This window comes from Aythya fuligula, chromosome Z (assembly GCF_009819795.1).
Source record: "Aythya fuligula isolate bAytFul2 chromosome Z, bAytFul2.pri, whole genome shotgun sequence".
Classification (NCBI taxonomy): Eukaryota; Metazoa; Chordata; class Aves; order Anseriformes; family Anatidae; genus Aythya; species Aythya fuligula.
Genome location: NC_045593.1, coordinates 43,793,257 through 43,816,030, shown reverse-complemented (window position 1 = coordinate 43,816,030; position 22,774 = coordinate 43,793,257). Strand labels below are relative to the sequence as shown.

Genomic DNA, 22,774 nt, shown 5'->3' with positions numbered 1-22,774 from the left:
AGGAAGAAGAACTGAAAAATACATTTTCTGTCTTAAATCATGCAAGTATAGAAGCCTAGGTAAAATGCTGGCAGGTATCCACACATCATTCCTTTTATTTTTATTTTTATTTTATTTTTTGTTTAATTTTTTAGTTTTGTTTTATTTTATATTCCTGGATTTTATATATATATATAATAATTTATATATATAATTTATATATATATATATATATATGTTGGGTTTTTTTTTAAGGAATTAACCACAAAAAATTCCCTGTCTCCTGACGGTAAAAAAAGACATCAAGACCTGATCTTAAGTATCATGAACTTCTACCTAAGTAGTACAGAGTCTTCTTGCCATAGCTGCAATGAAGTTACTAATTTGTGTACTTTACTACAGTCCAGATGAACTAACATGGAATGTGCTAATGGAGCAATGCCTGCAGCAGTGATATTGATTATGTCCTTCAGGAATGGATGCTAGGCATACAAGCCTAAAGAGTCCACTTGTGACTGAGGTTCCAGTAATGCTGTGCAAACACAAGTAGGAAATGTCTTGTCTGCCAAGGGGCTGATAGCACAACATTAGACAGAAAAAACAGAGTTGAAGATATGATTTATGATCAGAGTCATCAGGGGATGGTTAATGAACATTCAATATCTGGATAAAATACAGTGGAGAGGCAGAGGCAAGAAGGCAGGGTTGTCTGAAAAGACAAAGTAAAACAAGAAGAGGAGAGATGGAAATACTGCAAAAGTTAGCCAAGAGGAAGTTTTATGTAGAAATTTGTGGAAAAAGGGTGAAAGGGTAATAGAGGAAATTATGTTAGGCCCTGTATTTTTTATAAAACACAACTTCAAGTGACAAAAACAATTTTCTGCCAGTGAGGGGCATAGTTTAGGGGAAGGCTGGCTCTCACTCATCCACTCCACTATTGCTACACCCCAGACCTGGCTTTTTTTTTTTGGTCTCCTCCATGGATCTTGCTTTCTTGTTTCTTTGTTTCTTTATTTTGATCTTTGCTTTGCCACTAGATGAGGGAGAAGCAGCTTACCTCTTGGAGCAATTACTCTTTACTTTTAACATCTTAGATTCTTCCTGTCTCCAATTAGCTCTGTCCTATATTGCTCATTTTATTTTTTTCCCTATGAGTAATGTGATCTTTTTAATGACCCCTTGTAGAAAATTATCCAAACTTTTAAAGATTTTTCTTGCTTTTTACATGTTTGCTTATGATGTTCATGATGCAGTTATTACAGCATGTTTTCTGTCACCTGAAATTCTAGATTTCTGCCTCTCACCTACTGACTGCTTCTGTCATGTCAGCACCAGCATCATTAGCCACCTCCAAACTATTCTGGCCAGAAACTGAAAAGCCTCAAGTAACTTTGAAGAGTGACCTTAAAATGGCAAAAAGGTAAGCTGAAATAGACTAGTTAATAGTGATACTCATGCAAAAATGAGATTTAGAAGAATAACTAAGGTTTGGGGGCAGCACATGGTAGGTGTGAAGGTAATTAATTACACTGTACACTAAACTAATAGTTTCTGTATTCAAGTGCAGCGTGCCCTGCTACACCTGTGTGAAGGGACCACCATTCACTGGGGCAGGCACAGAGCTGTCATGGAAGAGGGCTGGACAATAAACTCTTCAAAGAGCAAAAGAAATTCCTGCCCAACGTGAACCACCAAAAGATGTTCCTAGTTGCTCTTTGCTTTGCAACAAATCTGTAAATACAAGCAAACAAAAACAAAGGTGGAGAAACTGATGCTTTCAGTAATGGCAGCAGCAAATATTGCTCATCTGCAGGGAGACTTGCTTGCCTCAGAGCTGACAAAGTAGAAAGGCTTGTGAGAAGCTGCTCTTTATCAGCCTGGGGCATCTCTGCAAGGGCTGCCTCAAGAAGAGTAGTGCCCACTCCCCCATCCCAGCAGTGCCTCAGGCAGTTGCAGCACACTGGTCTGATCCAGAGCCTGCCCGACGGCTGCATCCCTGCCCCAACTGTGCCAGAATTTGTCCTCAAGGAACTAAAGGCACACCCTCCTAGTGGCTCCCAAGAGTATACAGGCCAGAATCTACTCCACCTAGTCATTAAAGAGTAGGTTTAGATTAGATATTCAAAAGAAGTTCTTTACTATGGGAGTGGTAATATGGGAGAGGCACTGGAACAGTTTGCCCAGAGAAGTAGTGATTCCCCATCCTTTGAAGTGTTTAAAGCCAGGTTGGATGGGGCTTTTAGCAACCTGGTCTAGTGGAAGGTGTCCCTGAAGGGGAGTTGGAACTGGATGGGTCCCATCCAACCCAAACCATTCTGTGATTCTATGGTTACGGAATTTAATTTCTAATCACATCAACGTTACTTTTAGTTCCATTATTTGATCTTGAATTACAAACTGTTCATATTTTGTTACAAAATGCCGCAAAACAAATGTTTTTAGGACAAGAGGGAATGGCCCCAAGTTGTGCCAGGCCAAGAGAGGTTTAGGTTGGATATTAGGAGAAATTTCTTCTCAGAAAGAGCAGTCACTCATTGGAATGGGTTGCCCAGGTTAGTGGTGGCATCTAACCACTACTGATGGGGGTGGTTAGAGAAAAGTTGGATGTAGTGCTTAGGGACGTGGTTTAGTGGGTGATATTGGTGGCTGGGGGACGGTTGGACCAGATGATCTTGGAGGTCTTTGGTCTTGGATGTCAACCTTAATGATTCTATGATTCACACACTGGTTTTGTTTTCACTGATAAAGTGAATCAAAGAACCTGCTTGAGGCAGCCAGTCAAGGTGCATCTAGCTCCATTCTGCTGGTGGCAAACATCGCTGTGAACCTGATCTCCTTCCTTGCCCTGCTGGCTTTCATTGACTCAGCTCTCTCTTGGGTGGGCAACCTGTTTGACTATCCACAGCTGAATTTCGAGGTATGGTCTTCAGGTCATTAATTCAGCCTATATACATACATAACTTGCCTTTCTCAAATTAAGTGTCTGCATGGTTTGCTGTTGTTGTTTGTTTGTTTGTTTTAATTTTATTTGTAATATGATCTAAAACTTTATATTTTTGTGTGCATGTTCTTTAAAAAAATGTCTTTACAGCCATTTACAGCCAAAGGAGAAAATTGTTGCCATGTATGTATTTCTGTATCCATTAGTCCACATAGTTTCCCTCTGGGTTGTTCTTGATAACCAGCAGAGTACTTTTACCAAGCGTTGTATGCTAATGCCCACCCCCTCTGACTTGGCAACATCTCAGATTTGACACTTGCTAAGCCACTAACATCTCTTTCTGCTAAACATTAAAGTGTCTTTAGCTTCAGATAGCCACATCAAGTCCTTAATGCTCACTGGCTTCATCTAGATAAGGACAATGGGACAAGGCTGAACTTGTCTGAACCCATGCTTACTCAATATTGCTCAGTTTTCAGTGTAATTATATTGTAAAACTGCACCCAAATCAGTCAGCTGAGCAAACAGCTTTAAACAGAACTTGTTTTTTAACTTAGGTTAATACATCTTTTTGACCCAATCAAACTATCTTGTTTCAGTGGATTTGAGCTATTTGTTTTGCAACCTCCTGATAAAAGGGCAGTGTGAAACATGGATATAGCACTGTAATGCAAGTGTTGGAGAAGTCTATAGACACTCACAGCAGATATGGATTCAGCAATATTAAGATGCTACCCTACTCAGCTGCCACCACACTAGGCACCCACAGCAGAGGAAAGACACATTTATGCATACCTCAGCCATATTCATTGAAAGGGTGGTATTTTAATAACTGCTGGATGGAGCAGGATTTGGATGAATTGGTAACCCACAAGGAGATGCAACCCAAAGACATGTTGCGTTCAGCCATCCCTTCAGAGACACACTAACATTTGTTATGTTCAGTTCCATTGCTGGATTAGGTCTAGCTGGGGACCTTAAGTTTAGGCTGATTTTGTGGGACTATGTTGTGGACATACTGACTTGCTGAGTATTTCTGTCCTTAACAGGAAAGGAAGAAGTTTGTGTGGGATCATTCTTTCTGGGGGCAGAGAAAACAATGAGAAATAGTAATTGCTCAAACACTTCAGTTAAATTCACAAGAGACCATCTGACCAAACCTTTTCACCACTGGATGTATTTTCTTTCATATATAAAAATAGCCTATAGTGGGATATGCTATTTATTTCTCTTGCATAGGTTTTATGCTAGGAAAAAAAAACATATACCTCTAATTATCTTAGGAATACAGCTTTTCTGCCGAGTCAAGCCCTTTGTGTACACCAGTTGAAGTTCAATAACATGATTATTAAAGCCTGTTCATTGATAGACTTGATTTAATTAGCACATGAACTGGATTTCTCTTTTCTCATATTGCTCTTTTAACTCAGTCCTCAGTTTGCTTCAAACAGTGTCCAATCTGAAAGAAAAAAAGGCAAGAAAACTTCTGTTTTATTTTAAGTGTAAAATTAAGGATATACCGGATTACTTTGTTAGATCTAGATTTTCTGTTTGTTTTCAAATTGCTCAAGCATATCTGCTTATTAAAAATTCCCAGTCTCATGGATGTGTTGGCAGTAAGAGATCAATACCAATGTTCCTGTGCTGAAATAAAACCATCCTTATTTTAAATTTCAAGAATTTATCATTGGCCATTGTTCATTGACCAATCATGCCTTTTGACCATCCCTTTGTCTTATACATTTTTCAGAACATTTGTTCATATATCTTCATGCCATTCTCCTTCATGATGGGAGTAGATTGGGAAGACAGCTTTATTGTTGGTGGACTCCTAGGTTACAAAACTTTCTTCAATGAATTTGTGGCATACGAACGCCTCTCAAAACTGATTAACAACAGAGAAAAGGGTGGGAGCATGTACATTAATGGTGTGAAACAGTATATGACTGTAAGTAACATTTTTTATTCTGGAGATTTATTGGATCTAATTATTTTCTGCTGTGAGTCAACTGGCATTATAATAAGGTCACAGAGGGATAATGACAGCATATTAAAATGTATCTTTCAGCAACAGTTTTCAGCAAGAGTTTAATTATTAAAATACAGCATTGCCCTGTGAGGCTGCCATGACTGTCGTCACCCTAGATATCTCTAACAAACATAGCAAAGAAAGATACAGACTTTGGTAAGGGGAGTTTTGAGGAATGTTCACTGTCCCACAGAACAGTGCACTAATGACCAAGTCTGTCTTCAAGGTTTCTTTTTAACTCATTCTTAACTAGAACTTCCCTATGAGATACTCTCCTATGAAAATCCTGGGCATGAACTAGAGGATATTGCTGTCCACAGAGGTTTACCCAAGCCTCATGTTTCAGGAAAAGCATCCAGATAGCTCTAGCTTTTAAGATATTATTTAAGATATCTTTTAAGATATTATTGACACTTCGTGGTCCATGGCACACCTGTGATTGAAGTTATTGTCCTCTGTGCAGAAGGCAGTAGTACAAAACGTGTATTACATGGTGTACACCTCCCCTGCCACACTGAGCCCAGCCAGTTTGTTTCAATTGCCAATGAAGGTTAGTATGAACAAGGACTTCCAGCTGAAGCCTGAGCCCAGGTGTCTTTCACACGTCCACCTGGATTCACCCAACAGGATACCTAATTTCTACTACAATTCACTGAAGAAGAAACCTCACTGAGGATGGCAACACAAGGGGTATCTCAGGTGTGTGCATGAGGGCAAAGAACACATGGGGATCAAGGCTGACTTTGTCAGCTGTGACTCTTACATCTCCACTTGGCAGTTCTAGCTGCTACCCCATCTGGCCTCACCATGCAGACTCTGCCAAATCTGTTCTCGCTCTAAGCACTATGATACTTAGATTTGCAACTGGATTGGCCTTTGCTATTCAAATCAAGGTAAGTTGTGGCTATAGAGAACCCCTGCTTAGGAAGCATCCTTATGTACAACCTTTAATCTTCATTTTATCTAGCATGGTGATGTGGATACCTGCCCTATGTACAAACCAAAACCGTGTTCCTGACCACTTGCATTCCTTATTACTGGAATGTATTTTACAAATGGAGGTAGAAAGCCAGGAAGTTCAAATACACTTTTGCAAAAGTACCCATTGCCAGTGGTAGGACCCTGAGCTAGACAGACCTTTGATCAGCTCCAATATAGTCATGTCATGTTCTACAAGGGGAATATAGCTCTCAACTAAATAAATGCTTAGAGTTTTTTTTTTCTTTTTAATCTTGAAGTCAGCTTTTTCTGAGTCAGATCCCACCACCTGTATTTTAATTTTTTTTTTCCTCAGTGAAATACCTACAAAGAGCTGTGTTAGCTTCTGTGGTAAAAAGCTCTGACATGCAAAAATAATTTTGATTCATAACACTTGTAAAAATTGCGAAATAACCACTTTAGCTATGGCACAAGAGTCCATCTGAGAGTAGCTTGGCTTCCAGTTTTAATGTCTGTTCAGTTTCAGAACTCCCTAATACATCCAGTCACAGATATTCCATCAGAGAAAGCGAACAATCAGTATTCTCAACTACCTCACCTGAGTCAGTAATAACAAGTCTTCTTGTTTTCTGAGCTAGGAGAATGCAAGTGAAAGCAGAGAAATCATCAAACACAAAGCCTTTTCTAGGAAAAGCAGGTAGAGTGTGCACTTGAAAAGCATTTTCCTGCATATATGCAGACTGATTGAAAATGTCTGCAAATTGGTTTTCATAAAGCAGGAAGGGAAACAGAGAAATTGATAAATAGGAAACCTACTAGAACACTCACTCAGCTGTCTTTAGCTTGCACTTAAAATACAGAAAATAGGAGTTCAAAGCTGCCTGGGGGCAAAAATCCATTTTCTGAGAGATGTTGCATCTCTTCCCAAAATGTCTGAACTATGTTTGTCTATATGTTTGTAACCTGATTTCACCCAAAGTCATTCTGTGTCCTGTGGGGGGTAGGAATGTGGGGGGCAGACGAAGGGTAACCTATATTGTGCCCTGAGGTCCAGAATAAGCTGGTGTTGCCCAAGGGAAAGAAAGTGGCTGAAATCAGGAACCAAATAAACTGCTACTGGGCATTCCAAAATCATAAAGTCCCTCTGCCTGTTATCACATCAAAGCACCCACTCCAGAGGAGACACATTTCCCTTTTCTTTTTCCATGTACAGAGTGGAGCATGTACAGAGTAGCTGGGCACATGGAACCCTCTGCTTGTTCCAGGGACAAGGAAGTCAGGCAATGCATACTGAAACTTGAGGTTTGAACAGAGTTTTATAAAGGCAGACCAGCTATGAACTGCAAACTGAGTTAAAGTTCTGGCTCACACCCTGAAAAAACAATAGCTGAATTGCCACTAGTGAGATAAGAAAATTTTTTGTCCTTAATTACTACTACTGAATTCAGGAAGGCACAGCAATATACATGAAAAATAAAACAGTCACACAGTCTGAGTCCTCAGGTAGGAAAGCCTGCACACCCTCAAGAGGAGAATGAGCTTACTTTGCTCAAAGCCACACACTCAGGTAGCAACCAAGCGAAACAAAGTGATTTCAGAATTCAGGGCACTGGGCCACAATGCCATGTTTTCAGACCTCTAAAACAATGGGTTGTCTCAGTTCACTCAGCCATGTGTGTTTGTTTTTCAGGTCCACTCTGAAATAATTGCCACCTATGCACTTTGTGGATTTGCCAACTTCGGCTCCCTGGGACTGGTAATAGGAAGTCTGAGTAAGAACACCTCTCACAAATAATTTATTTAGCAAGCAAATTCCAAAGAAAACACCCAGAAGGACAGGTGAAGCTTTGCCTATCTGAGCAGCTGCTTTGCCAAAGCTCAGCACCTAGCTGGGTATGGGAGGGCTCCACAGGGGATGCAGGCATTGGGGCACAGGTACTGGGAGATGGGCTGAGAGCAAGGGGAAGGGACCAAGCCCTGACCATAGGTCTTCCTGTCCATATCTCATGCTGCCAACTGTTGCAGCTATGGCAAATCTTGGGCTTTGGGGTAAGCAAACCATCTCTAATCTGAAAGATAAAATAAGCTATTTTCTCTAAAGATGTTACATGTATTTAAAAAACAAAACAAAACAAAACAAAACAAACAAACAAACAAAAAAAAAACACCTTTTTAGAACAAACTTTTTGGATCTCTAGAAAGATTGAAAAGTCATCTAAGTTTCTCAACAGACAGACAGAATTGGTGTCAGATCCCTTTACCCTGGGAGACCAGGTGGGTTCTGCAGTGCCAGCAGCAGTGCCAGGCAGTGTGGAAGAGCCACGAGGCCAGACCCCAGTGCCATGCCTGGTATTCATTTCTGAAAGCTGCTTAGAGCTGGCACAGACTTGTGAATTGACAAAACAAACATAAATTACTTTTTGGCACAAGCCATCTTAATGGAGCAAGCAAACCTTGCCATGAGGCTTTCAAATGCCCCACTAAAATGTCTCGTTTTCCATCCTTGTTTCTCATGGTTAGAGCTACAGGTTGGGGCTTTCCTCTCATGAAGGGAGAATTGTCAGGTTCATTTTCTTTACACCTATATGTATTTATGGCTTATACGCACTTTATTCTCTTCCTAGCAAGCCTTGCTCCCTCAAAAAGAAAGGAGATAGCCGGTGGTGCTTTCAGGGCTATGATTGCTGGAACTGTTGCCTGTTTCATGACAGCCTGTATTGCAGGTACTGTACTGTTTAGCATGTCATAGTGTGAGTGTCCACAGGGTGGCAGTGCATCTTTGTGATAAATGCAGCAGAGAAAATCCTGTTACATAAAACTAGTATTTTTGGTTTGGACACGATTAAAAGCCAATATTCTAAAAGTTGCTGAAAACTGGAATAGATATTAAAAATATGTTGTTTCTTCCTTTCTATCTTTTTTGTTCGTCTATGTATAACACCTGTCATGCAAAAAAGAGATAATTGCAAGTTATAGATGAGACACCTCATACACACCACTGGCTACAGAAATATTGAAGTAATTACAGAGCAGAAATAGAGCAGTAAAATGAAAATAGAATGCAAGAGAGAAGGAGTGAGGTGGAAAAGGAACAGCTTTTGGCCTTAGTGATGAAAGGAAATTTTGTGCTGACAGTATTCCCACAGTGCATTTAAGTTAATGAAACCATCTTAAGGTGGAACTCAGCAGCATATCCGTGTTTTCAAAGTCTCACCTTCAAGCTGAATGAAGAAGTACAAGGAAACAGCCATTTTAAGGAGGAAATTAAAATGAACATACTAGAAGTCATCCAGGAGATATGCCCAGATATGATTCAGCAGGCAAAATTTATCCCCAGTATTTAACTTTCCCAGCTTTCTTTTTGAAGCACGTGATATGCAGAATTGTATGGCAAAAGTTCAAGCACTGATATTCCTTCAGTGAAGAATGAACTTGGTACTTTATGTAGCTGAAAAAAATGTGTCTGTATGAACCCCAGCTTCCCTATCAATTTGTGTTCACTGCAGCAACAAAAACATACGTGTTGTAATGATAATCCTGCACTATTTTCTCAAGGTTATAGATCTAGCACACTTGAAAGTTTATTAGTAACACAACCCTCCATAATATTTTAATGCATGACACCATTCTGTATAACTGAAGAATCAGGAAGTCTTCCTAAAAGGTATCATTTCACAACATTGGTCTTAAGAATAAAATCATGAAGAGCCACTGGGAAATCTTTACAAAACAATAAAATTTGCCATGGAAAGACAATCACATTCCACCCACTCCTGGCATGGTAAATCCTTTCATCTTACCCAGAAGAAGTTACAAGAGCAAAGCAATCTACTAAAAATCTACTATCACATTTAAGATCCAAACATATTTAAAATGTGGCCAAATTTGCCAACACTAAGTACAAGAAGAACCTGTCATTTTCATGTGTTTGTGTCTCCATCCCTATAACAAATAGTGATATTAGAATTTGTAGGAGATTTTGGAGAACATCTAGGGAAAGAGAGATAAGACCTTAACTATATCCATTTAAAACAGAAGAAAAGTTCATGTGTTTACTTGCACTACTATAAATGTACCATAGTTCCATCTTACTTATTGAAGGCATAGTGGCCCAGAAGTGAGAAAGGCATTAGCATACCTTTTTAGAAGCATTAAAAGAGGTAAGAAGTCAAAATTGTAAGAGTGTAGTAGATTTATTACCACAATTTAATTTCTATAGGAAAAAAAAAAAAGTGATAATTCCTTAATCCAATTCTATAAAATGATTCAGATTTTTTTTTAAAAAGCCCACATTTCAAGGGTTTTAATTTTGTACCATTTAACAGAACCATCTCAGAGGGTGATGGGTGATTTCAAATTTCAACCCAAAATTAAACATTTTCAGAATGTTTAATCCAACCTTGCCCCAGCAACTGATATCCGAAACCTTATCTTATTCACTGCTCATTAGAAAAATTGTTACTTACTCCACAGGAATGCTGACTGTCCCTGCTGTGGACGTTCACTGCCACATTTTATTACCAAATGCTTTCAATTCCACAAGTTTCCCTGCCAACAGCACAGAAGTAGTCAAATGCTGCCAGCAGCTCTTCACCAGGTAATGAGTGTCCTGAGTCCCACAAGCATGGCAGGCAGTGCTGCAGGTGGTTGTCAGCCCTGCTCCTGTCCTGTACCACTGCCCCCTGCCAATACCCCCCTTCCATTCCCATCTCCCAGCCACGAGCCCTGTGGGGCTGGGAAAAAGGGGGGCAGAGGAGTTGAGACCCCTCTGTCCCACTGCCAAGGGGAGGTAATGAGGAACTCTTTCCCTTTTTCAGCCTAATTCTAAAAGCCTTTTTTTTTTTTTTTAATCTCTAGCAGGTATTTTCTGTGACCTTACACCTTTTAAAGAGAGAAATATTTTAATGCTGTTAGAAAAGTTTTCGTTTTCTTTGGCATTTCTGTTACGTGGAAAATGCAAACAGAACCAACTGAGAACTCAAAATATCTTTCTCCAAATCTGCTAAATCCAGCTAAAGCTAGTAACAATGGTGACTGTTTATGCAGAAAACTTCATACACATTTGAAGTAGGAAAATACTCAAATTTGATAATTGTCTATCCAGATATATGGAGAAGAAAGAAATAAGAGTGTTAAATAAGGAATACATTCAAACATACTTTACACTGTCTGACAAAGAAGCAAATGTCTGTGTGTTTAGTTTATGGCAAGAACCTTTTAAATTTCTGGTGATATGTGTTTGTTTGTTTGTTTTCCACAAATAACTGCTTTAGAAAAAATATATTTGATCTCTTTTCCATTCTACTGAAAATCAAAGTATTTCATCCTTCATTTCACATTTTTTGAGCAAAGACAATGCACTAAGATTTAACATTTATCTACGATAAAAATGTATAATGTAAACATGATAGTGATGTTGATGCAATCTAGCCTACAAGAATTCTCTAAACAAAATCTTCCAATGGGGCAATTTCACTAGATCTTCCTCACTACCCACAGTGGCAACTTTAAATTCCTTATAATGTTAAATACAATAGGAATCAAAATTACAATTCTAACTGCAGGTGGTATTTTTCCTGTATTATTTTTTTGAAACATATTTCTTCCTTCACATAAAATGTAGCTTTGAATATAGGTATATACAATATTAGGGTGCCCTTATTTCTGTGGAAACATTTTAGATTTCAAATATTCATAAAAAGTCAATTAACAAAAATTGTTCATATTGGTATCAATATTACCACCTTATGTCTGAACATCAGCACATGCCTATCATAGCAAGGAAATGTATATTCTTGCAACTTGATGTTTCAAATGAGTTTAACTTAACATATACTACAGTGACACAAACTTTTCTGCAGAGTGAACATCATGCATGATACTGGGTACATACCTTCATTCAGGTTTCTTCATTCTTTTTTCCAGTCTTCTGGAAAAAGATTCACCCTTTTTTCCAATCATCCAGACTTTTTCTCATCACACACATTTTAACATTTCCAGGGTACAATGAAGATTATAGCTTGCTCTGCTTTCACCAGAATCAGTGTCGAGCAAATGCTTTGAAAATACAAAAATCTTGAGTAGTGAAATGAAGCCCTCAATCATTTTAGTTATCTAGGAAGATACACCTGAGGCACAAGGACTTCACACAGAAAACCAAATATCAGTCCAGTAAAATCAGAGAACACTTGGTGATGCCATTTGGCTGGCGTTCATAAAGGTGTCTCTAAGTTTCACTTCTCATGATAGTTTTAACGCATTTACAGTTGCTTTGGAAAAAATGTTATGTTCTTATGTATATACCCACAGACAAAAGAGAAAAGGAGTAAATCTGTTTTCTGCTTTTCCCTTTCTTTCCAGTGCAAACAATACTCAAGAGAGCTTCCTTGGAGGAACCTACAGCTTGAGTTCCTGGCAAGGATGTTGTGAAATACTGAATCAACCTGCTTTTAATTGCACTTGGATTAAACCTTGACATGGGATGGGATAAATCATAATAAACATAAAACATAACAGCTTTGTTTCTTGACAGAAAGGCAATTAAAAACTTCCTTTTCCACAACAAGTACAAAAAAAAACAACTGACCTTTGTTTCTTGTCTCTTGCTATTCCCATGACGTGTATGGAATTCAAACTGAAACTGGGATAAAAGCAAGAGACCTCTTGCTGCAGATCTCTTCTCCTGTTAGAGATCAGAAGAGACGGAGAAAATTTCTGAACCTGCATCTTCTGCTTTCATTTTCACCTTGAAACAGATGAATCCGTAGGATAAAACCACTCTAGGCAAGAAGGAAATCAGACTCAGGATTTGACTTCCAATTACAGAAAGTTTTGAAGTGGAAATAATGTTTAGAATTGCCATCCTACTAGTATTTCTGCTCTTTTTGATACCTAAGAAACGATTTTACAGCACCAAGATAAATGACTGTTCTCAGAAATCTCTGTATATTTCTTCTGGTAACTATGGCTACATGTGAACTGAGCTGCTAACATGCAGTGAACCTCACCACCTTGGTCACCAAAGTACACAGATCAGGGACTGGAGCCTCCATGTGCTCTAGTCCCCCTCTTTCCACACTTAGGCAGAGAGAAGAACTAATGCATACCCAGAGGGTAGGAGGTATCCACTCTGTACCAGGATTCAGGGTGTCGGTCCCTGTTGAGAGGTAACTCATCAGAATCAAAACATCCAAATTCAAAGGAAAGTTTCCCATGTCAACTCATCTCAGTCTTTGTTGCTAACAATTCTGAAGGTTGATCCTAGAGCCACCAAATGGGTACTTGTCGTGGTTCCGGTCGAGTGGGCAGCCGAGCTCCACCACATCAGCTCTCTCACTCCCCCTCCTCAAAGAGAAATGGGGAGAAAATATGTGAAAAGGGCTCAAGGGTTGAGATAAGGACAAGAAAAGCACACAATAATTATTGTAATGGGCAAAACAGACTCAGCATAAGAAGATAGTAAGATTTATTGCTCATTACTAACAAGCTAGAGAAGTGAGAAACAAAGGAAAGAAACCAAAAGCACCTTCCCCCCCATCCACCCTCTTCCACCTCCTCCCCGCGAGCGGTGCAGGGGAACGGGGGAATGGGGGTTATGGTCAGTCTACAGCACTTCTTCTCTGCTGCTCCTTCTCGGTCACTCTCGTCCCCTGTGCTGTGGGGTCCCACCCACGGGATGCAGTCCTTGATGAACTGATCCAGCGTGGGCTTCCCACAGGCAGCAGCTCTTCCAGAACTGCTCCAGATATGGGTCCGTACCACGGGGTCCATCCCTCAGAAGAAAACTGCTCCAACCTGGCTCCCCCACGGGCAGCAGCTCCTGCCAGGTCACCTGCTCCACCGTGGTCTCCTCCACGGGCTGCAGCGTGGAACCCTGCTCCACCGTGGTACTCCATGGGCTGCAGGGGGACATCCTGCTTCACCATGGTCCTCACCACAGGCCGCAGGGGACTTCTGCTCCGGCACCTGGAGCACCTCTCCCCCTCCTTCTGCACTGACCTTGGCGCCTGCAAGGCACCTCACTCCTCTCACTCTCCCAGCTGCTGTGTGGCACAGCATTTTTTCCCCTGTCTTAAATATGCTCTCACAGAGGCGCAAAACAACATCGCTTATTGGCTCAGCTCTGGAAAACAATGGGGCCCTTCCCAAACATGGGGCAGCTTCTAGATCTTTCTCACAGAAACCACCCCTATGGCCCCCTGCTACCAAAACCTTGCCACATAAACCCACTACAGTACTCACTGCAGTATTCCTACCGGGAACAACAGAGCTGCGCTGCTAACTGAACGTGGCTAAAATCTGGTCAGAATCTGACTGCTCCCTGTGAAAGCAACATTTGTGGATCATGAATACCAGACCATGAATAGGAGGATGTCCTATCAAACAAAATAAGTCTGTTGAACAGTGTCTTATTTTTTGTCATCCAGTTACATTATCTACAACAGGGTGGAGAATACAGGTTTGTTTCCAAATCTCAGTAAGATAGGTCCTGCAACAAATTGCATAATAGAACAGCTGTTTTAATAATATAGGGAAACAAACAAACAGGTAGAGTAAATCATACACTGAGAATCCTGGTTTCATACAGCACTGGATGGACCCAGGTGAGTTTTCCCATAGCAGGCTGCATGGTTCCCATGCATGGAGAGATTCACCTGGGGTCTTTATGTAAGATTTACACATTATGTTCCTTTTTACTATTATAATTATTATGATAGAACATAAGATTTACTTGGTATATCCCTCGTTTTTTTGTTGTTCTGTCTTCAAACAGCTGAACTACCCTCTTCACTTCTCTCCATGCAGAACACTGTGTTTTTGTGTGCAAATATCATTAAAAAAAATAAAATAAATAAAAAATAGCTATATGTAGGTAAAAAAAATAGGTTTTGAATTTTCATAATAAATTAATGTGTTTTGGGGATCCATCTGATGAATGAAGTGTTAATTGGTCCCACATGAAGAAATTCTATTAAGAAGGAAAGTCTGTTAATTTTTTAAGCTGTAATCCTTTCATGGACTTCAAATCTGAAAAGTTTTATGTAGATTGTTTTGCAAAATATTGTGATATGTATTGCTATCCCATAACATTGTTAGTGACAAAGGCTTGAAAAAAAAAAGCTAAGAACTAAAGTACAGGAATGTCAGAAAGTCCTGACATACACTCCAGAGTAAAACTGGTATAGATTAAGACAAACCAATCTATTCTGACAAAACAATAACTACTTTCTCATCCTTCCATTAATTATTGCAGTCTGTTCTGAGAAAACCAGACTAATAAACTTAGACATCTGCCAATATAGCTATTTTCAGTAGGCATTTGTTTGGATTTATCATTAAAGATGTTTGTTTCCTGTAAAACTTGTTTTATTAATTTAATCATCCAAAAATTATAAATGCCAATGCAACTACTTCTAAATTTTAATACAGGTTTCATATTGTTAGATGTTTTTCTTTGGCTTCGTTAGGAGACTGCACAACAACTTCATTTTTCAATGCTTTTATAGAAAATTTCCAGTCCTGATTATTGCAGATTATGCTCAAATATTTGATAAAAGCCTGTCGTAAAGAAACCACATGGTTTTGGTCCTCTTTTAATGAACATCATTAATATAGCAGGGCACAGCTTTCAAATCAGTTTAGAGCTATCTGATGTGAAATACAGAAATATATTCTTTCAGGAGAAATCAATCAGAAATATTAACTCTCACTGTTGGGCAGAATTCCCCCCTGTTTATGAGACATCACTGGCAGTCTCCCGCCTTGCTTCTCCCCAGCATGCTCTGTTTCATATTAGCCTTTTGAAATAGCTGCTCTTCCTATTCTTGGAACTGTAAGCTGTTTAAAAGGGGTTCTCTCAGGAGTAAAGGTGACCATGCATGAAATTCTAAAAAAGTCTCTCATGGCTTGGGGCATCAGCCTTCCTACTACAGGACAGATGTGGTGTGTTTCTGTTCTTTTTTATGACTCGTCTGTAGTAGCATTACATGGGAGGTAATTTCAGCAGTAGATATGTGACATTGCTCTACCTACATCTGGTCAAACAGATTGCCTACTTGTTTTGATGATGGCTTAGTCAGAAGAAGATACAGATGGCATATTGCATCCTAAATGCAGCAAAGGAAGCAGAGAGAGCAGAGAAGGACTCCCAAGCACCACCAGGCTTTCAGGTGGCTATTTTCCCTCTATCCTTGTGATGGTGTAGGAATTCAGCCTCTCTCATCACAAAAAGAGAGCTATACATTTCACTGGTTCTGGGTTAACCTGACACCTTGGACCCTGGGCTATCAGTGCCCAGGAATATATTTCCAACAACAAAATCTGCTAGCACTGTATGCTTGTATAGATACAAAGACCTTCATGAACTTTCAGGAAACGTTAGATTAAGCAATGCACAGAGCCTATGTAGTGGCATGCCTGTTTCAAAAGTCTTGCAGAAAAAGGAGAGCTTAACTTGCTTTGCGGTTACTCACAAGGCAGCATACAATTCCCTGTAGCTAATGCAGATGACAAGCCAAAGAAGCAGAGGTGATGTGACTCAATCTGTCTTTCTCAGAAGCTCCCCACTGGATGTCACTGTGTATCCAAAAGCCTTTGTACAGAACTTTGTACTGAAGCATTCACAGGGTGTTAGCTAGTCACTAAAAATTACAGGTAATAATTCCAGGAAATGTTTTATGCAGTTCAGTGTGCAGTAATTCTGGGAAACACCATGTAGCCATTAAAATGCTCAGAGCATGTACAATCAAAGAAAGCTTATTTATTAAAAGACAAGTTTTCCCTGGCCTTAAACTAGGAAAGCATTGAAATATGTAAATGGAGCAAGGCTGCTGTGGAACAGGAGTATTTCTATCTTCATTGTTTGAAAGACTGTTGGGAAAAACAAGAACCGTTTTAGAAACAAAAGCTTTCTCAAACTCTAACGTCACAACAGCACTTGCAACCTACATGTGTTTGTGAACATGTGAATAATTGTGTCAAAGAGGCAAATCACAGGGCAGCAAACAATGGAAACTAGCAAGTGTTCTCCAGAGGAGGTCCAGCATTATCACCACCTCTTTCTGAGAAAAGGTAGGAGTGGAGAAAAAGAAGTTTCATAAAGAGGCAGAATATTAATTCTAGATCTTTTTTTTTCAGCAGAATGAGTGCACCCTCAGCAAGTTTGTGGATGACACCGATAGTCTAGCTAGATAGACCAGAGTATCTAGCTGACAGTCTGGAAGGAAAGTACAGACTGGGTGATGGATGGATTGAGTGCAACCCTGCAGAGAAGGATTTGGAAGTGCTGGTGGTTGAAAAACTCTGCTTCAGCTGACAGTGAATGAATGCAGCCCAAAAAGCCAGTTGTATCCTGGGCTGCATCAAAAGACGTGTAGCTAGCAGGCTGAGGGAGGTGATTGTCCTCATCTCTTCCATTCTCATGAGACCAGCTGTGTAGTGCTGCATTCAGTGCTGGGGCCCCAGCATAAGAAAGACATGGACCTGCTGGAATGAGTTCGTCGTAGGTCCAGGAAGGTGATCAGAGGGCTGGAGCTGTTCTCCTATGAAGACAGGCTGAGGGAGTTGGGGTTGTTCAGCCTGAAGAAGAGAAGGCTCTGGCAGCCTTCCAGTACCTAAAGGTCTTAAAGCAGCCTTCCAGTACCTAAAGGGGAGCTACACAAAAGCTGGGGAGGGACTCTTCATCAGGATGTGTATTGACAGGATAAGAGGTAATGGTTTTAATATAAAAGAGGGTAGATTCAGATTAGATGTGATCTATGAGGGTGACAAAGCACTGGCACAGGCTGCCCAGAGAGGTTTTTGGTGTCCCATCCCTGGGGGTGTTCAAGGCCAGGCTGGATGGGGCTTTGGGCAGCCTGGTCTGGTGGGAAGTGTCCCCTGCCCATGGCAGGGGGATGGAACTGGGTGATCTTTAAGGTTCCTTCCAACCCAAACCACTCTGTGATTCTATGAAAGAGAATTTGCTATACAGATTAGACTGCTTCCCACTAAGTAGAGGTATAAATCCATGGTTCCCACATTTTGGGAATGGATCACCTCCAAATCTGGCACAGACACAGGTAACTTTAAAACCAAATAAGCAAGATGTACTGTTTACCACGTGCATGTAGCCAGTGGCAACTCTGAACCTTAGCCCCATCAGCAATGTTAGAAGACAAACCCATGTCCAAGGCAAGAGGAGCTCCCTACTCTGGCATGGGCAGCACAGAACCCTCCCTACCTGGCAGCTGGCGGCACAGGTGGGTGTGCTTAGGAGAAGCTGGAGTGAGGCCCCAGCCTCACAGAGGGTTTGGGAGAACTGTTAATCCATGTAGCACTGCTCCTGCTTTGCAAGCAGATGCACGGAATAAATAAGCCTGCTAGCATTCTCAGCTGTTACCCGATATCAAACATAAAAACAAATGGCAGATTACAAATCCTTAACATTTGAGATGCTGACTCAAATTCTTCTCTCATTTATATCAGTCTAAGCTTGGGGGATCTTCTCTGAAATTTGCTATACATTTATACCAATGTAAACAAGGCAATAATTTGCTTCCTAGGATTTGATTCTGATTTCAAGCTAGTTTCAAAGTTGTATCCGTTCACAGGCTGATGGAAGCACTTCAATTATGACAGCATTGTGATAGTGATCAGTGCATCTGTACCCATGTTTCTGTTTGCTTCATGGAGTTCTGATTCTGAAACCTGAGAAAATTCAGGAAAACAAACTGGGGAAAACCTTCTTACTCTTTAGTTCAAAACTACTTCATGATCAACTTACAGAAAAAAAAAAAAAAAAAAAGAAAGAAAAAGAAAATCAAAACATTTTCTCGTTGCTATGGCATAGGGATTCACTATAGCAACCAGTGTACTAGCTCAAAAGGCATTGATCAGAATGGATGGGTTGCCATAGTGAAAACAGATATTTTCTTTTTGTTATATTCATTACTGCCTTTGGTTTCAGGTGGCTAAAAATGTCAGGGAGGGTTGAGAACCCTTCACGAGATTGCTGTATGTTCCCTGGTGGCAAGTGAGGGCTGGAGTTCAGGACCAGGTTGGTCCAGGCGAAATGAGAAAATCTTGTGCATTTTCTTGCATAAACTTGCCTCTTGCCAGGGTTAACTCTATTTAAGAAATATTATACCTGTGTCCTGTTGCTTGTTTTCTAAATCCTAGGAAAGTGTTCCTACCTCAGCAGCGTAAAAACATCTGGAGTCTCCCTGATAGGGAGAACAGACCTGTGCTTAGGGGAATAAATGTGGATTTGTGTCCAGCTGCCAGTTCTGCCACAAGCCCCACGTGTCCTAGGGAAAGTTTCCCAACTCTGTGATGTCTCTGCTCCTGATCTGCAAAATGAAACAGCAGCCTCGGGCTGTTCTTAGCAAACACTACAGGAAAAATGGTCAGATAGCAGAAAAGGGAGAGCAGAACCTTTGCAGCTGTGGGACAACACACCCAGGATCTCTCTACAGTGTTTCTGTACTGGAAACTATACACTACTTGACTGGTTTCTGTTAGAGGTTCTTACATACGGATCGAAACAATTACAACTCTAACAATCTGATGCTTTTCCTAAACAGAACTGCTCCAGTTAAAGTAAATGAGGAAGACTGTGGATAAGTCCACACTAATGTCATTTTCCCCTTCTAAAGAAACGTTAAAGCTCATATAGCAGGAATGCAAACAAATTGGTGCCCATACCAACTGACTGTTCTTACATCTCACTGTGCTAGCTAACATCCCTAGCTGCTTTATTATATCTATAATCCCCATTATTCCAAGTATCTGTAAGTGCTGACCTGAATTTTCCTAAAAAACTCCCACTGGACAGTAATTCATTCTAATTGGCTATTTTACACTAACTATTATACATGAAAAACTCAAAAGCCTCTTTTTATCTTGAGTGATTTATATGTTTCATGTACTTCCCCATGAATTAAGAAGAATTTGTCAATGCAGTTAAACACTATTCTTGTGAACAACTCAAGCTGGGGTCAAATGAGGTACTCTCTGTACTATATATGTACCTCATGTAACTCACTGCATATCTGGCTTAACCTGAAATCACCTAGGAAAACTTGCAGAACTGCCTGAGAGCAAAACCAGCACTATCAGCTTTCTCCTTGTGCTAACTTAGCTACTAAGATAAAACCATGGCAGAGCCCAGACTGAGATTTCAGGTCAAACTGCTTACATGTTCATCCAGCTATTTTGTATTGCCAAGCCTCTTGCTTCTTTCCTTTCATTCTTTCTTCTCTGACTTCTCCATGGCTTTACAATAATGCCTTTCACCTAGTGCTTTGTGCACCTGCTGGTTTTACTCCTGGTCACCTTTCTTTTTTTTTCCAACACCACAGAGGACACTTGAATTTTTCACTTCTCGTATCACTAGGTGGCAGAAAGCAATCAGTGAAAGCCCTTCACAAAAACAAAACAAAACAAAAACCACCCACCATGTGAGAGTACAAGTATCTAGCATTTTCATTTGGACATACAGGGTGCAATTGTTGGTTCTTGCTCAAAATGGCAGAATAAATATTTTTATTAGCTGAACTTCATTTTGGGTAATATAAAAATATGGTGCATTTTGGCTGAGGTAGTTTGTTTTTAGGAGGCCACTGCAGGCACCTTGAATAGCTCTCTGAAAATTATCTTTTCCTAAAATGCTGCTTGCTGATCCCCTCAAATCTCTTGCTACCTTTGTAGTTGTGGTGGAAGGTGTTAATGACTGTTGATAGTAACCTTAATGAAAGTAGCAGAATGAATTACAGAATAAGTGAATAAATAGATGCTCCTAAAACTGGCTACTGATGACATTGTGGGGAGGTTAGTTGTGCACCCTTCTCCAATATCCCCATGCTACTTAGCTGCAGAAAATATGGAGGCTAAAGATTTCTGTCTACACGGCTCATGTGTAACCCAGAATAGTAGTACCAGTAACTCTACCACCAGCACTGCTCCTTTGCCACCAGCCTAGCTCTCAGCATGTCATCTGCCTTGGGACTTGCTGAACTGTTCTCATAAGAAGGCTTTTCACACACTCCATGAGGTGGAGTTTTCCTTAGATGCAGTGTAGGGGTCAGGAGGAACAGAAGGAGTCAGCTCACTGCTGTGAGGTGGGTTAAGGAAGAAAGGCATGAACACAGTAAGTATGCTGCATGACTAGTGGACCTAGAAAATGGTGCCCTTTGAAAGGAGAGGGTAATGATGTACTGTGGAGAAAGCAATGACAAGATGTGTTCTTATGAGATGTAACTCAAGTGAACGGCTGCTTCTGGAGTGCCATTGCTTGAAACGCCTGGCACATTCTTATTTACAGGGAAGAAGGAAGCACAAAGAGCCTTCCTTGCCTTCCAGAGATACTAGAACCACTACTCAAGAGCTTAAAACTCACTGCTAAATACGGCAAAGTAAACCACTTTGTGGAAGAGTAGCCTGCTCGCAGTGAGTTGCAAGAGCTTGTACAGCATTTAAGAGTCTCCTTAAAAGAAACTAGATGGGTATAGTCTTCTCACAATCCACATCAGGAGGGTCTCTCCATTACTTTCACTCCAATTGAGAAATGTTTCATCAAAAAATATGAGACAGCAAAGCACTTGTTTCTTACTTTGGGCTGTTCTCATCTCAGCCTTCAGAAACCTCAACTGAACCCTTCACAGAACACTCCTGAAAAAAATGAAAGGCTCAAACACAGAAACAGCATGCTGTTGAGAAAAACTCAATTAGTTTTTGGCTTTCTTACATCAGCTTATCTTCATCTACAGGCATTCTGTAAAATCTATAGTGTATGTTTATCAACACCATTAACTAAAGTCCTGTAGGGGCAGAAGGAAGTTCTTACCAGTGATGCCCTGCTTCAAAAAGGTTCTCTTTTCAGGAACATTTCTCATAAAAGCATCTCCACTTCAGCATGAAAGGCAGTATATTCTCCGCAGGTGCTTTCAGGTGGTTCCAAAAAGTGTTTTACGTCCTTCACACTTTAGCTTCCTGTTTCCACTGAAAAAAAGTTGCTAAATAAAGTTGTGAAGTAAAGACAAAAAGGAAAACAACATATTATTGGTGTAAGTCACTATAACATTTTCTCCATATTCCTTTATTTCCAGGGTTACACAAGACAAAATAATTATACTTTTCCCTTCTGTGAAGTTTGCAGCCTAAATTTCCTTCAAAATATTAGCACCAAATGGAAGTGTTTTCTTCTCCCCGTTTGAGTCTATCTGAACAACTACAAAAATGTAAGTCTTTAATTAGTCACCGATATTCTGTCTATAGAAATGTTCATTCTTTGTCAGTTCTGGGAGGGTTTGGTAAACACTAAACAGTGGAGAACGTGTTACTGCATTAGAAGTCACCCTCATCCGTTTCTTACTCTAAACAGTCCCTAAAATAGCAACAGGAAAGTGCTTTCAGCTACATCTAGATTTGTTTCTTTTCTAAGACAATGTCTTTGGTCTCTACAAACATTTTCAATAATCCTACACCAGAAAAATCCTACAACACTGATAACAGGAAAAAGAAATGGCTTCTGCTCTTTGTATATGTTTACTTACATGTGCTTAGTTAAGTGGCAAAAATATTTTCCAAAGTATCTGACTCCACTAAAGCTGTAAGAGGCAATGGCAGAGGGTGAACTGGATTCCTTTTGTGTCTTACACTTGTTCACGTATAGCTGTTCTAGTTATTTCTGTGCAAATCCAGTCAGGTAATTACTCATTAGCCATCAAAGAGAGAACCAGCTTGACTCCTAGGACCTACATGACTTTTCACTGTGCAGTTTGCACAATGAAGAAAAAATTCTTATCCGACAGGCTTGAATCTACCGAAGAAAGTTCCAGTTGTATCAGACCTGTAGAACTGCCCAAGGGCAGAGTGAATTGGCAATCCTTCCCCTTGCTTATTTTTCA

The 22,774-nt window shown here is 40.2% G+C and overlaps 1 protein-coding gene across 1 annotated transcript in view; it reads left to right on the top strand.

Annotated features, from left to right (window-relative positions):
• SLC28A3 (solute carrier family 28 member 3) overlaps positions 1-12,363 on the top strand; it is a 42,793-nt gene extending 30,430 nt beyond the window's left edge. Inside the window, exons 12-18 of the mRNA XM_032206301.1 lie at positions 1,269-1,399; positions 2,728-2,896; positions 4,671-4,868; positions 7,579-7,660; positions 8,513-8,611; positions 10,362-10,485; positions 12,249-12,363. Coding sequence (XP_032062192.1) covers positions 1,269-1,399; positions 2,728-2,896; positions 4,671-4,868; positions 7,579-7,660; positions 8,513-8,611; positions 10,362-10,485; positions 12,249-12,363 — 918 coding nt within the window. The remainder of the gene's footprint in view (positions 1-1,268; positions 1,400-2,727; positions 2,897-4,670; positions 4,869-7,578; positions 7,661-8,512; positions 8,612-10,361; positions 10,486-12,248) is intronic.
• Positions 12,364-22,774: the final 10,411 nt, after the last annotated feature.